The sequence below is a fragment of the Mytilus trossulus genome, chromosome 9 (assembly GCF_036588685.1).
Source record: "Mytilus trossulus isolate FHL-02 chromosome 9, PNRI_Mtr1.1.1.hap1, whole genome shotgun sequence".
In the NCBI taxonomy this organism is placed as follows: Eukaryota; Metazoa; Mollusca; class Bivalvia; order Mytilida; family Mytilidae; genus Mytilus; species Mytilus trossulus.
The window spans coordinates 72,876,056-72,893,775 of NC_086381.1; the positions used below are offsets into that span (position 1 = coordinate 72,876,056).

Here is a 17,720-nt window from a genome sequence, read left to right on the forward strand (position 1 = left end):
TGCTTTAAACTTTGATAGCAAGGTCCGGGCAGTACCAGACATAAGACCGTAACTTCCCACAAAATAACATACAGATAAAGATAAATAATAGTTTATTAAAGTGTCACATATTGATCTTCATTGAAATACATAAAAAACGTTAACATCATAAAAAAAGGGATCAATACCCAGCCTATAAAGACATACGAGTCACTGTACAAAAGTATACATAAAAAACAGTAATTATAGAAGAGGATTAGTGTCAAACGAATTAACTTGTCATCGTCAAAATGATTTCAATTACAACATACATATATTAACAAAAGAATTAATTAAACACAAAGAAATATAAAATGTTAATTAAACGGATTAACAAATTGTAACTATGGCACTTAAAATAGCAAGTCTGAAATTGTTTTATTTCTAAGTCCCAGTTGTCTAAATCTTCCTGGTAACACATAGTCTCAAACTACACCAACTGGAAAGGAGGAGTAAAAAAGGTAACTTTCTTTCATTAGTAAACTTGTTGTTTTACAATTTATAATACATGTTTCATACACATATTATAGATTTATTGAAGTTTTGATGTTTCATACACATATTATAGATTTATTGAAGTTTTTTTAACAAGTTTTTTAATTTTTAATTGACTATATAGCGATTTTACTGCATCAGATATAATGATCGTTTATTCGGAATATGACTGTAATATCTACCGCTGGACATGAAATAACTTACTCAAATTACTGTTTTTTTCTCAATTAACATGAAAAAGTACTTTAAGGCAAGGCTTTCAACTGTCTTGTTGTTTTGTGCAATACATCTGCTTCCGATTTGCTGCAGCAGCGTGCAAAACAGACATGAAAAATCCGCTGACGTTACGTTCAAAATTCGCCTTATCCATTTCTGAAAATGCAACAAAAAATTATAATGACCAAATCGATGACGGAACTAAACAATAACTCGTATATATAATACCTAAAAATAGCGAAGCTTGAATCTTCCTTATTGCCAAAAAAAAAAGATATACGCTTATATTTATAACTCATAGTTATTGCATGAATATTAGGTTAGCTTAACTCTTAGGTATTGCAAAAAATTAAGGTACGCCTAACTCTAAGGCATTCCATTTAATTGTTAAAAAGCCGGAAACGAAATAAAATTATTATATTTCAGTATGAAGCGGTAACAATTTGATGCGTAATTGTTTAAAAAGACATATAGCAAAAAGAAATAGTATATTTTTTTATGAAATGTATGCAGTTTTTAAAATAAGCAAGAAAAACGGAAAAAAAACCAAAAAGTACATACCAAAAAAACTAAAGCAGCTAAAGCAATAGATTATCAAAACTTACATAGGGTAAAAGAATGGGATCTTAATCATGGGCCTGTTTATCGAAGCTCTCTTAGGATTAGGACGTGTCCTAAGACCAACTTAGGACACATCTTAGTCCTAAATGGGTTTATCAAACATGTTGCAACTTAGGAAAATCCTAGGAATTGTCCTAACTTTAGGATACCAATTTAGGTGTCTTAAGATGGTCTTAGGATGGTCCTAACTCTAGGATACATTCGAATTTCGTCTTTTATTCATTTTCACGTGTATTATTTTTAAAGCAGTAGTAAAAATAGTTGAAATTCTCCGTAATGATATGAATGATGCACGAAATTTGCATTTGCACTGTTAAAGAATGAAAGTGTGACACTTCGAATTCAACTCCCTTACACTAAAAAACATTTTATGATTTTTGCGTATTATATATCGTGTTTACAGTCAGTTTGTTATTTTTTTTATTTTTGTGTTTTGTTTCATACACTTTAAATGTACAATTATTTTACAAAAAAAACATTTATTACCTTTAATTTAAAACTACATATTAGTAATTAAATTTTAATTAACCATATTTGAAATAAAATTATTGATAGAATGGTGTCTTCCTCGAATGCCAACATTCTATATGGTACCTATTCCTTGAATGCCAACAAAAATATTTCAATAGATGTTTTTATAATAACAATAGGTGTTTTTATAAGTATTTAACTGTTAAAAATAATTAATGAACTTTATAGAAATGCAACATTTGATCACTTTCTCATAAGGAAAAATAGAAGATTTTAGGGGTAAAATTATTATGAATTTAAAAAAATAAAGAAAATTAAAATGTTTCATTACTTTTAATAAAAAAAATATGTTTGGAATTAATATGTTAATATTAACATAAGAAATATTAAAAATTTAATGAAATTTTAGTTTAATACAATTATTTCAAACTAAATAAAGGATATAAGAGATTTGTTTAGTTCCATATAAATCTAAATATTTTATTATTTTTATAAAACATAAACTATATGAAGATTTCAGTTGTACAATTAATGAAATTTAAAAAATAGTTTACTTCTAAGGATATTACAGAACACAACTATAGAAATATTGAAGAAAAAAAAACCTTCAAAGTCCAAAGAGTCTATTGTAAAATTTGTGCAAACTGGAATCCTTACAGTCCTGACTTTGTGATGCAACACTTTTGAAAGTTTCATTTTAAGAGAATCCATATTTGTTCAAGCAGGAGCAGCAAAATATGATTTTTTACAACTTAACAAACATGAACTAGATTTAGCTACCTGTATTTACCCATTTGTTTAATTAGTATGATTTTTTTGATAAGCATGCACTTTTGTTGTGATAACTACTTGCACCTATTCCTTGAACGCCAACATAATTTTACAGGTAAATTGTCGGTAGAACAAAGGATGTTGGCATTCAAGGAATAAACCGATAGAATATGATATCATAATATTTTTTTTCATATTTGGTTTGTATTTTCTGTTCCGCTTATACTTAGGACATCAGTTAGGAAGTCCTAGCTAAGATATTCCTAAGATAGCTTCGATGTGCATGTTCACAGATTATACTGGAAAAATCCTATTTTGTGTGAAAAAAGAAAGACGCCGCCATGGCTGCTAAAATGACTGTGCTTAGAGAAAAAAAATATAACGGGATCACGGGTTTATTTTTCTTGCAACAAAGCAAATTAGGTAATTTCATTATTTTTTACAGTGACTTTATATCCAATGATTTTTTTCTTTGTCCTACCAATTTTGATTTTTTTCCTATCAATTTTGATTATTTTTTTCCTATCAATTTTGATTATTTTTTTCCTGTCAATTTTGATTATTTTTTTCCTATCAATTTTATGACTATCTGTCCTGTGACTTTGTGTTGGATTATCTAACAGTATGGTTTTATGGCTTCTTATAATTTGATTTACCAAAATATCTGCGGTTCACATTGTTCACAATGTATTTTTTTTTCAATCTGTTTTTCATAATTTTAAAAGGAAAGAATACTCCTTTATTTTTTTATATGAAAACACAACCATGAAGTTTTCATAAATTCCCACAAACCGCCCCCTCCTTAGTGTTAGTATTACCCTTTAACAAAAGGAGTTACATACTATCTATACTCTATAGTCTGATATTATAGTACTAAATGTTTTCTATTTTTGTGAAAATCCTTATCACAAGTTAGATGGAAAAAAAATATAATTTGTCGTGTAAAATTTAATTCAATCATATAATTTGGACATTATGAAATTTGTTTTTTTTAATATATTTTTTTTTCATTGAAACCAATGAAGTCAATTGAAATATAATACTTCCAAGTACTAACGCTACCATATTTATTTTGCCTTTTGAAATAACATTGAATGACTGAATTTTACAGTAAATAGTTATACCGCCTTCACTTCTTGTACAAATATTTATGTTACGCAATGTTTACTTTTGTACCATGACCACCTTAGTATGACCTACAATTCATTCTAGGATTGTTATATTTGTACCATGACCACCTTATTCTGACCTACAATTCATTCTAGGATTGTTATATTTGTTCCATCATTTGTAACTAAAGACATTCCGACCTATATTTAGAAATTTTATTAATATTTCCGAGTCCATTTTCAATGACAAGCAATTTAAATTTTTCAAATTTTTAATGGGTATATATACTATTATACAACGCCAAAAAATATCTCCTACACAAAGTATTTATAAACATGACAGTATTCCTATATAACAGTAATAGCTAACAATAAATAAACATTTGAAACGACTTTTCTTTATTTAAATAATGAAGTGATATAAAAACCAATCTGTTTAAATGTATTAAGATCGTCAATGGAAAGTCTTTTTCTCCTAGATAGAAATTTTAAGTTTTCATTCAATTTGTTTCACACATCCATTCTATATTTGTATGTATTTATTTTTGTTTTGTTTAATCAGAGTTCATGTTGGTCTTTTGTCGATGCTTGGAAAAGCTGGACCTCCCAATACTTCAACCGGCTTCTTTCGACTAGTTCAAGATGCATAAAACCAAGGATTTGTATAGTAAGTCTTACTATACAAATCCTTGATAAAACTTGCAAAGATAATAATATTAATTCTATTTATTCAGACTTTTTTTCAGGCAAAAACCTAAGTTTTTGAGTCTGTGTGTGTGTGTGTGTGTGTGTCGTTCTTATGAGTAAAAACTTGACTGAGTTATCTCGTTTGATCTTCAGTTTAACTGTTTGTTACACTACTGTTTAAAGTAGGAAAGGGTTGGGTGTCCGAAAACAAACAATATGTGCCTGTCAAAAGGTCTATATTTCGGTAATAGTCTTTTGATGCTGAATAACGGATTTGTTTTCGTAATTGTTTTTTTAATATAAATCAGGCTTTTATATACTGATTTTGAACAGACATATCAAGAATATTACGGCTCTATATGTTTAAGAATTTACTGCGTCTTTTTGAAATTTTATATGGGTGAAAAATTGTTGGTCGAAGAACATTTTGCAGAAAGGGCGAAGTAAATTTGAAATAACAAAGAATAGCTTGACAGGTTCAACACAAAAGAAAAAGACGATAGAAATTGTCTAAAAAAAGTGTATGTTGAATGTTCGGTCATGACATTTTTGAAAGGTCAGACACAGATTTGAATACTACGATGGTTTTAGTTCAATAAATATACGTGAAGCCTTTTCAAATCGGCCAATCCATGTAACACTATAAATATTTACTGTGTTGTAAAGTGAACTATGTATTCATTTAACCCATTTATCATTTTTATATTATTAGAAAGTATTAGTGAGAAGTAGGTGACATATTGTTTCTTATGTCAATAATATTAGAACTAAATCATTGCAATAAAAAGATTTATAACCAAATAAAAACTTGCTCTGTGTGAAGTACAAATGTACCTTAGATCACTCGGCCAACCAGGTCATATAAAATCATAAAAAAAAATACTATATATATTACACTGCCCAAAATTCTTCACATTACTCTCTATTATTCATGGCTATAAACATAAGAAAATCTAAAGAGTTCTATATTAGCTGCATGTCTGCTGATTATAATGTGTGCTCTTATATAGGTAGTATATTACAATTGAAACAGAACATTTAGATTTTAAAGCGGATACAACTTTTTTTTTTTTAATATTTTGTACTTGTTCTCATAAAAATAATAAAGCAGCATACATACAAACATTTTGTATGCGTTTACCCCATAAAATCGATAGAAATGATTTGAATAAATGAAAATCAGAATTAATTCATATTTTTTTTGGTATCTTCTGTCTCTACTTCAATAATATCCAACTTCCGGTGGCGAAGATACACAGTCTTTTCCACAGATATATCACGATGTCTGTTGTTTGCCATCCAATATTTAGCTCGAGGAGTTTTGACAATATTTACATAGTTTCAAACGGTAGCAATAGCAAACATTTTAGAAACTAATCTTATATACATACCTTATAAACGTTTTGATTGCTTTACAATTTAAATCCACATATACAGTTGCTATAAAACATTTTGATGTTTTAGTAATGAGATATTGTAATTATTTTCTAAATTTTGTAGTTATCCTTTATTGGTACTATGTTAAGTATGTTCTCGAGCAGTCTGTAAAATATCAATATCAAATAAAACAAATACAATAATATAAGTAATCAAATTTGAGGTTTTGTTTTAATGTCTCCTTTGTTTCTTTTCTCTGATATACTGTGTGCTCATACCCAACTATATCAGTCATATTCAGGACCGATAACTCTCTCGATAGATATTATCGGGTATACAATATTGTTAAAACCAGATCAATCGTATTAATATACGTCTCTGTTGGAATGTATACAATAACTCTTTTTTTTTTTACACAATTTAAACTTATATCGATTCATTGCCTGGATTTAGCTTCAAATATTGAATTAAAAAATAAAAAAACAATAAAATCATGTTCAATAATCGAAATTCATTTAAATTAAAATTTGAATCAGAATATTTCTTTGAAATAATTATAGAAACATATAAATTTTTGAATGCCTTTTAAACAAAAAATATTTTTTTAAAGAAATTTCATATTTTCCTAAAGTTTATTATGAAACATACGTCTTCTGATTTGACACGGGAAGGAGAAGATATTTATTTGTACATTTATGAAAACTTTTGTATATCACAAAATTTAAACTCTGGTAATACATGTATACACACTGACAGGATGTTAGATGTCAGCTGGTTGCTTTTGGTTTGCACGTCTACCTGACAATATATTATGATGTAACATTACAACCCAGGTTAGATTTCACCTGTTCGGTCAAGGAATGAAATAATAAAGGTAGAATATTTATCTATTATAATTGGACATCAAAATAAATGTTCCCGTGTCACACTTAAAATATTTTTTTTTATTAAGAAATTTTGAAATCAAGGATATCGAAATATCTCTAAAGGAAAATAACAGAAACATTAGAGATTTTTTTTTATGAAAAATTAAATATAATGTAGGAACGTTCATTGATCATTGATTTGATGCAACATTTCCATATGATACATCAGCCGCCATTTTGAAAAATCTCGGAAAATTCCCTTTTTTAAATCGATGTTTGACCGAATTTGCCCTAAAATTAAACTGTTTTAAGTAGTATTTTTCGACAGCTATATGTTTGAATATACTTAATCGATTTGCAAAGTTTGTGTTCTATTTACGGAATTTCTTTATTTGTTGTAAAAGTAGACATGGGTATCGGTAATTTAGCATTGAGTCAAAGGAGAAATGACGAGAAAAAGTGCATGTTTTACGATCCCGATTTGACCGAAATTAATCAAAAATTAAACTGTTAATACCAACATTGTTTGATAGAAATATGTTTGAATATCAAGGATTGATTTGCAAAAGTAAGAAAACGCATCAGGTTTATGAGAAAATTAAACTTTATTGAAGCATATATGCCTTTTTTTAGGGGGAAATATAATACAAAATGGCGGCTATTATACGTCACAAAAGTCACGTGATGTCTAACTTAGTTGGATATGAAGAAGAAAATGTGTTTTTTTTTATTTATTTCATTAATAAACATGTAATTAAAATAAATAACCGATACAGAATGCAGTTACATGGCATATGTTTCTATGGCGAGCAATACCGGATACTGAACATAGGATAAGGGTAATATATGTCTCTATGACAACCAATATTAGATCCTTAAACCAGGGTACATGAAATGCTTCTATGACAACCAATAACAGACACTATATACACAGTACTTTAAATTTGTTTCTATACAACCCATACTAGATCATAAAACCATGGTGCGTGACATGTTTCTATGACAACAAATACCAGATACAGAATACAGGGCACGTGACATGGTTCTATAAAAACCAATACTAGATACTGAATATAGGGTACGTGACATGTTTCCATGACAACCAATACTAGATACTGAATATAGGATACGTGACATAGATTTCTATGACAACAAATACTAGACTAAATACAGGGTACGTGACATGTTTCTATGACAACCAATACTAGATACTGAATACAGGATAAGTGACATAGATTTCTATGACAACCAATACTATATACTGAATACAGCGAACGTGGCATAGATTTCTATGACAACCAATACTAGATCCTAAAACCAGGGTACGTGACATGTTTCTATCAGAACAAATACCAGATGATGAATACAGGGTATGTGACATATTTCTATGACAACAAATACTAAATACTGAATACAGGGTACGTGACATGTTTCTATGACAACCAATACTAGATACTGAATACAGGGTACGTGACATGTTTCTATGACAACCAATACTAGATTCTGAATACAGGGTACGTGACAAAGATTTATATGACAACAAATACTAGATACGGAATACAGGGTACGTCACATAGATTTTCATAACAACCAATACTAGATCATGACTGAATACAGGGTACGTGACATGTTTTGTGACAACAAATACAAGATACTGAACATGGGGTACGTGACATGTTTCTATGACAACCAATACTAAATACTGAATTCAGGGTACGTGACATAGATTTCTATGACAACCAATACTATATACTGAATACAGGGTATGTGACATGTTTTATGACCACCAATACCAGATATTGAATACAGGGTACGTGACATGTTTCTATGAAAACCAATACCAGTTACTGAAGACAGGTTACGTGAAATGTTTCTATGACAACAAATACCGGATACTGAATACAGGGAACGTGACATGTTTCTATGACAACCAATACTAGATACCGAATACAGGGTACGTGACATGTTTCTATGACAACCAATACCAGATACTGAATACAGGGTACGTGACGCGTTTCTATGACATCCAATGCCAGAACCTGAATACAGGGTACGTGACATTTTTCTATGACAACCAATACTATATACTGAATACAGGGTATGTGACATGTTTTATGGCAACCAATACCAGATATTGAATACAGGGTACGTGACATGTTTCTATGAAAACCAATACCAGTTACTGAATACAGGGTACGTGGAATGTTTCTATGACAACTAATACCAGATACTGAATACAGGGAACGTGACATGTTTCTATGACATCCAATTCCAGAACCTGAAAACAGGGTACGTGACATTTTTCTATGACAACCAATACTAGATACTGAATACATGGTACGTGACATGTTTCTATGACAACCAATACCAGATACTGAATACAGGGAACGTGACATGTTTCTATGACAACCAATACTAGATACTGATTACAGGGTACTTGGCATATGTTTCTATGACAACCAATACCAGATTCTGAATACAGGGTACGTGACATAGATTTCTATGACAAACAATACCAGATACTGAATACAGGTTACTTGGCATAGTTTTTTTGTCGGTCAAAGTGAATAACGTAATGAGCTTTCTATATATATTTTTAGGTGTTTTTTAATTAGTTGGTTTTTTTTTAAATAAAGGAAAGAATTCTGTCCAAAAAAAACAACATTAAATCCTCTTGTCTTTCGAGCTTGTGATAAAGTGTTTGAAGTTGGAGATCCTAATTTTGGAACTTTTTTTTAAATAAACCAGATTTCATTTAAAGTGATTTCATTGTAACAACCTCAAGCAGGATGAAGACGAATGCAACAAATAGTTTTAAAGTATCCCCCAAGGTTGTCATACTGTTCTTGTTGGTCGCAACGTTTGATTGACATAATAACCGATTTTTTTGTTAGTTTTAAAATTTAGGTTTTTTATACTGATTCAGTTCATTGTAATGTTCATCAATTATAGTCCTATATATTGTACCGTAATTAGCCGTCCCGCAGTGCACTAATTACATAAATTTATTTGTACTGAACAATCACGTCAAAAAATAAGTCTTACGCCTTAAAAAGAAATTCCGTTGATTATATCGATCCAGGTCAAAATGTAGGAAAGGTCAATAAAAAGAACGTTGTTTAGTAAAACAAATCATAGTACAAATTTTCCCAATCCACTATAAATAAATCTGATTAAACTAAATTGACCGAAGTAAAGCGAAATTAAAGGAGAGTATTTTTAAACCATTTAGTGTTTTTTTTCTTTTTTTTTTTTTTAAATAGTAGCGATTTACGTTAAATCGCCTTCGAATTAAGTTAATTCTAAATAATATTCTACAATTGTAAGCTGTGATTTTGAATTTTATGTCATGGTATTGAAGAGATATTGTTTTGAGGTTTGTTTACGGTTACCAGGACCCGCGATGTGTGAAATAGTAAATGTTATGACCAATGAAATGATGTTGACCAAATCGCGTACAAATAGATGGATAGACGCACATTTATTCATTTTGTAAAAATATTTTTATCATAGTTTCTATAAATTCTTCACGTACATCACAGGTAACTTATTTTTTCATTTAATTTATTTTAAAATATTTTAAATTTTATTTCCGGATATAAGCGCATGAAAAGATATAACATTTTACCGTATACAAGTGACTTTGTAATAGCAATATTTCTCAATAGATACAGCGGAAATTGCGAAAAAGGGTCATTTAAAAAAAATTAATTCTAATTATTGTCCGGGATTTGTAAAGTGTTCTTGTGAGTAAAAGTATCCAAAAGAACATTTTAATCAAACTAGCTTCTGCAAATTCTTCTCGTAAAGGTACATTATATTGTCATTTAACTTAAAATAATATTTCATTTCAAAATAATGGCTATAAAAGCTATATATACAATTATACTATACATGCTATTTGTTTATAGGAAGTTTTATCGACTAAAATTCGAATGCATTATAATCAATTGTAATGCTATAAAAAATGAAACTTGATGGTATCATTATGATTTTTTTTCAAATTTAAAAAATGAAAAACATGCATGAAAAACAGTTTTGTGTACATTTTTAGATTTGATACGAAGCATAATATGATGGACACCGAAGTTTTTTTTACGCTAAATCATTGACACAGATAATAGATCTAACGATAATATCTCAGCTCGTGTACTGTCAGACGATAAAAAAAAACAACAACAGTGACATGTTAGTGTCGTCTCGAATGGAATAAGCAAATTTTTGTTCACGGAGTTGCACTTTTCATAGGGATGCAAACATTAAGTTATATCCTCTTTAGAAACAAATGTAGTATGGATAAATTGTCAGAATAGTTATGTAAGACACAATTGTCGTATATAAACCATCGTAAAGTTGCAGGCGAATGCTTTTAATTGTTTAAATGACTTTAAAAGCTTGTTTATTTTACGCTTTAAACTACTACCAGTATTTGAATAAGCAAAGGGTCAGAGGCATTTGACCACCTTAACTTAAAATCAAAAGAAAATCTCAACCTGTAAAAATGTCAAATCAATACAACAATATTTATACATGAAATTAATGTTCAAACACTTTCATTGTCAACGTATATCTGTTTCGACCAACAGAAATTCCCTTAGAAACTTTGTAATAAACAATGACATAATATATATATTCATGTTTGAACAAATATGCTGTCCCCTTTATACTTATCCCGTGGTAACAGTATTATAATCCCGTGGAAACAGTATTTTAATCCCGTGGAAACAGTTTTACTAATTAGTCCTTTCGTTTAATTGGAACGTATAAAGGAACTTCTATTTCATGACTCCGTCATTCATTCACATAATTAACCCAGCGACCTACATTTTGACCGCCGACTTATGTGTTTTTCACAGCTAATATAAATGGTAATTTAGTTTAAAACTAAGGCTATAATTGATTGGATTTCATTACTCTCGGGACAAAGGTTCGTACTTTTAATAATAATTATATTTTCAGACCAACACAAAAAGTTAATTTTAAGATTTTTTTGCAGTTTTTGGTAATTATGTCTTATATATAAAAAAAAAAAAAAGATAAACTTACGATCATTTTTGCTTTCAGGATAACTTTATGATGTTCTAGCATATAAACAAACATGGCTGTCATCATCATGCACTAGTATAGAAACAATTTGAAATTCGGAGGGGGAGGGGCAATATTAAGTTGTTTTTTGTCAAAACAATGGACTCGTGGTGAAATCCGCGTGTTTTATTATGGTCTCAATCTGTGTCTAAAAAATAATTTATGTCCTGGGTATTTACACCAAAATCATACTATATAGGCGATTACCCTTTTCCTCTCATCTATTTGTTTTAACTTAACGTATATTTTACCATATATGCATGCGTACACAATGTAACAGTATACTAGTATATTGTATTTATTTTTAAAAGCATTTTCTTCAATATTTTAATTGATTAAAGATATTTTTAAACTCATATCTTCATTATAAGATTTAAGTTTAAGCAATAAATGTGTGAAACATAAGTTAGCATATATAAATCATAGTAGGTCTTCGTGTGATAAAGATAAGAAGAACTAAAATGAATGTCACTGCGATAACTCTCTATCCAAGTCTCAATGTTTAAAAAAATAACAATGATAGTTCAAAGTACGGCCTTCAATGGCTCACAATGAACCAACAAACTATAAAGAGCTGCACAAATAACTAGCGTTAAACATTTCAAGCAGAAACTATATAATATACCGGAATAATCTATAAATAATACGAGAACTGAGAAACACTAAATATCAGCACCAACAAACGACACACCCTGAATAAGAGGCACCTAGCTGTAATCAAATTTCGATACGAAACCGTATTCTTCTTTCCGAGGTTTTCAGTCTGTGTTCAGATATGGCATAACATAATAATAAACTTCTCAAAATCAATATAAACAAATGTCGATTGATTTGGCTGGATTACTGTTTATGTAGAAACCCGATATAGATGTCTGTATAGTAATGTCATTTATTATCTTTATTTCAGTTGTTGCAAAAATGATAGTGACGGCAAAAGAGAAGTCAGCACTTTGTGCATGTGGGACAGTGTTAATTATCCTATGCATCATACATGTGATTCCCTCATTGAGAAATAATGACCAATCACAATCAAAAGAAGAATGCCGAGAAACAGACTTACGAAAGAGAGATGATATTTCACAGATTCCACGACATATTCATCAAATTTATTTTGACATTAACAAAGACGGTCAAGCACATCTACAGAAATACCAATTTGCCCAACAGACCTGGGCAAAACTGTGTCCTGACTTTAAATATACTCTCTGGAACCAATCTATGGTTGATGATTTAATAAAAAAACATTACCCAGGGATTTTCAAATTATACTCAAACCTTCCAGCATGGATAAGCAAAATCAACGTTGGAAAATTCACGATCATTCATCATTATGGTGGAATATATGCTGACAATGATATAGAATGTCTTCAAGATATAAAGTCACTTCTTCAAAACGTCTACAATCAAAATCAACAAGCTGTTTTTAAAAGTGGCGATAATTTCGATAGGTTTGCAATTGACTTCTTTGCTGCGACTGCCAATCATCCGCTTCTAGAACATGTCATAGCTGGTTTACCTTATGCTAAACGAAAATACTTGCTTCCATATTTGAATAATATGCTCACTACAGGAACAGCTTATTTCAATATACGTTTCAAAAGTTTCGAAAACAAATGTGAGGTATCAGCATTACCTTATCATAATGAATACATAGTACATCACCGAGCGTCATCATGGCATAGCTGGGACGGTAAAATTATATATGTCGTTTGGTTCAAGCGCGGAGTCCTAATGAAAACACTATCTTTATTCATTTTTGCTATTATTGCGTACATAATTTATAGGAACAGAAATTCAAGTAAAAGAATCTTGATTCGGCAGCAATAATACAGGAAAGAGGAATACACCAACCTTATTGACAGTTTTTCTAACAAAGAGGGATATTGACTGAGTGAACACGTAAGGAACATTGATAAAGGTAACACTATGATCATAAGAAAGCTACAGTCGTATCGTTGTATTATTTTTGAGAGTTGAAGGTGGTAAACAACGACTAATAAGAAGAAGAACAACCCAAAGAGTCCGTGACGTCGACAGAACAGTATATATTAGCTGATGTTTTGCTAATAACTGTTCACTAAAGTCTGAGAGAGTTATCACGTGATAAGCATGAATCAATGCACCACTTATATGAACAACGACAACTGTGGACATTCATTGCTTGATAATGCATGTAATTATAACAAGCACTTGGAACTATTAAAGTGTAGCTTTGTTCATATAATTGAATCACTACCTGGTTTTTAAATTGTTTTAGCAACACCAATAAAATTCCAACAGAACATATTCCAAACCTAACAATCCTATGCAATCGAATTGCTGAAACACTGCCATAACCAATCAACTTGTATAGTGATCAGATAGTGTTTAAAAAGTTTAAGTGGTTTTCATTGGTCTTTTATTATCGCTTACTTTGACTTATTTTTATGTTTTTCGTTCTATCTCGTTGACTTCTTGAAAAGCTAACACAAGTGTGTGTGTTTGTCCTACACTAACCTATATTGGTTTAAAACTGTACGGCATGTCGTCTCAGGTGGAGAGTTGTGCCAGCGGCAATCATACAACAGCTTCTTATTTTTTATATTGACATTGTTGAAGGCCGTACGGTGACCTATAGTTGTTTATTTCTGTGTCAGTTTGGTCTCTTGTTGATAGTTGTATCATTTGCAATCATACCACATCTTTTTAATATCATATATATTTATCTGACAATGTATATACAATATATTATTTATTCGAAAACCAATAAAGCTTATATGTATAAAGTACACTAAATATTTTGGTATTCATCACGTAGTGCAATTTAGTAGTTTGCATGTGCATTCAAAGCATTCTGTGAGTATAACATATTGAATACAATATAGAACCATTCTGAAGCCTGAAACATTCAATAATTACGAACTATTTCGCAAATATATTGGTACTTTCCAATATCATTATGATATTTTAGAGAAGAATTTGAACTGGACGCTTTGTCGAAATCGGTTGAAACTATCAGGTTTCTGTCAAAACGCCGAATTCAAAAGTTAAAATACTGTGTAAATAATCGACCAAAGTTTGTTTTTAGAAACATAGAAGCGTCGAAAGGGCTATCAACCATTTATATATCATTGTTTTTATGCCCCATTTATGGGCATTATGTTTTCTGGTCTGTGTGTCCTTCCGTCCGTTGTATCGTTCGTCCGTCTGTTCATTCGTCCCAATTCAGGTTAAAGTTTTTGGTCGATGAAGTTTTTGATGAAGTTGAATTCCAATCAATTTGAAACTTAGTAAACTTGTTCCCTATGATATTATCTTTATAATTTTAATGCCAAATTAGAGATTTTATCCCATTTTCATGGTCTACTGAACATAGAAAATGATAGTGCAGATGGCGCATCCGTGTACAATGTACTTGGGACACATTCTTGTTTTAATATAAATTGCACTTCTTCGAGAGTATTGCCAAAGAATTAGACTTAAATAGCGACTCGGGTAATCCCACATACAAATGCATATTACTTCACAAGGAGAATTTTTTTGTCAATCATAAATAAAGGCAACAGTAGTATACTGTTGTTCGAAATTCATAAATCGATTGAGAAAAAAACAAATCATGGTTACAAACTAAAACTGAGGGAATCACATCAAATATAAGAGGGAAACTACGAAACAACAGAAACACAACACTAAAATATAACACACACAGAAACGAACTATAATATAACAATGGTCATTTTCCTGACTTGATACAGGACTTTTTGAGAAAAAATGGTGGATTGAACTTGGGTTTATGGCTAGCCAAACTTTCCGCTTTTATGACAATGCTAATATAACATTAAAATGACAATGCTAATATAACATTAAAATGACAACACTACATGACAGGACTACAATACCAATAAATGGGAGAACATATAGGACAGACAAACACAGAAATAATACTTATCAAAAGGTACCAGGTCCAATATGTCAAACGCGTGTCTCGCCCAAACAAGAGCAACCAGCGACGCTCAGATGAAAAAAAGTCTGATATTCAAAACAAGTACAAAGCCGAAGAGCACTAAGAACCAAAAGTTCCAAAAAGTTGTGCTCAAAACGGCAAAGGTTTTCTGCCAGGGACAAGAAAATCCTTAGCATCCAAAACAATTCAAACTTTTGCAAACAGTCAATTTATAAAAATTACTATATAATAGATATACATGACAACACCGAAGTGATGACTTACTACAGAATAAAAACGAATAGATAAACACAGAATAAGTCCCTCATGGCTTCAATGAACATTTAATTCACATTGAACATCAAATATCAGGGCTTACCTTGTTTGCATTAAATATATTAGCTCCACAAAATTCCATATAAAACAGTACTAGTACATTGCAGGCTCATCTGTGTGTTTTACAAAGGAATTATGAATTGGATTGGCAAATATTTTGCCCGCAGCAAAAAAGATCTTTAGAAATACCGTGAAACTGTTTACCCACGTAAAGGTATCAACCATGTGTGAATTCTGAAAAAAAAAAACTGTAAAGAACTTCTGGAAAGTTTAAATTCGATCTTTCCCTATTATTAATTCTAACAAAATGATGATGGAAGTCTTAAACTACATTGACTGGCTGTACAGCGCTCGCACGGTCGGCTTTTCTAACAAAACCTTTGAATTTTAACCCTTCATACACCATGCTTTTGTTGTCAAAAAAGAATCCATAATGCTTCCAAACATAAATTATAGTTAATGCTATAAAATTGCATTTGGGATACCGTTCGACATGCTTTATCAATAGAGAACAATAAAGTAAAACGAGAAGCATAAGTGATCAGTCTGCTAGAGTTTAATTTTGACACCATATTTGTTGAATTTGGAGGTGTAGGTTTTCAAACAATTGTCAGCATTTGTATGTGAACGAACTGTGCGCCTCTTCTGATTATTGTCAGCAGAGTCAGAGTCAGACATTTGTCAAGACAAGAAGATCAAAGAAGCCAGTTCATTTAAATTCACATTCAGAGATATTGATAATGTTCTTTCCATTAACAATCCAAATTTTTCTGATATGGTTCCATTAATATGTTTTGAACAACTGTAAATTAAAGAAACAACAGAAACGGCTTCATCTTCCTCTTTTTAGACTTATTCCTCGAATTTGACCTAAACGGTCATTTTAGAACCAGTATCCATGACAAATGAAACGATTTTGATTTTGAAAAATATAAATTTCCTCCACCGTAGCAGTAGTATACATACTTTCGCGTGTTTACGGGATATACATTTGCAAACTCATTCGGTATTCAAGAGTTTACACCTGCTACCCAGACTTATTAAAACGCCACCATTGTCTGAGCAGAAAGTTAACGACTCAGAAGTTTGTCAAAGAACGTCTCGTCCTTTCTAAAATAGTTCATCGAATGATACCAATACCTTGTTGATAAATACTCCGTATCAACTTTACAATTCTTGGTTCTTAATATCGTGTTATAATATTCGTTGATTTGCCTTTGTAAATTGTGATTTCTACTGTTTTTCACAAATTGCTAGTTCCTATAGTGATTAAGATTATACTACAATCTTCACTGCTGAGCCCATATATTTGATATTGTTGTATCATGTCTGTTTGTTTTGTTCACACATCGTTTTCAATATTGTGGAATTCTATGTGACTGTCGTAGGGAGAGATTCCTAACCCAGGTTGGGTCGTACTAAGTCGGGAATGTGACAGTTTTTATCCATTCGTTTGATATATATGAGCATTTGATTTTGCCGTTTGCTTACGGACTTTCCGTTTAGAATTTCAGTCTTTTTTATATTTTACTTGTAAATACTTTTTCAATATTATGATATGATAAATCAGAGATAAGTTGTATCCACGGTTATATATGCCATTTAAAAAACCCAACTTGCTCCTTTTACAAACGTCATATTTGGGGCAACTACTATATAGAATAATGGTGTATTAACTCGAGCTCGAAAGCTGTTCTTTTCATTGAGTTTATTGGGCCTCATTTTTACCTCAGAAACTCGGAACCC

The 17,720-nt window shown here is 30.7% G+C and overlaps 1 protein-coding gene across 4 annotated transcripts; it reads left to right on the top strand.

Annotated features, from left to right (window-relative positions):
• The first annotated feature begins 343 nt into the window (after positions 1–343).
• LOC134683368 (uncharacterized) lies at positions 344–14,491 on the top strand. Of its 4 annotated transcripts, none has more exons than XM_063542632.1 (2): positions 344–479; positions 12,624–14,491. In XM_063542632.1, the coding sequence occupies exon 2, from the start codon at positions 12,635–12,637 to the stop codon at positions 13,541–13,543; it is 909 nt and encodes a 302-aa protein (XP_063398702.1). In that variant the 5' UTR covers positions 344–479; positions 12,624–12,634; the 3' UTR covers positions 13,544–14,491. The 4 variants fall into 4 exon arrangements, with proteins under 4 accessions (XP_063398702.1, XP_063398701.1, XP_063398700.1 ...); XM_063542631.1 differs by lacking the exon at positions 344–479 and adding an exon at positions 9,943–10,173; XM_063542630.1 differs by lacking the exon at positions 344–479 and adding an exon at positions 11,316–11,558.
• The last annotated feature ends 3,229 nt before the right edge of the window (positions 14,492–17,720 follow it).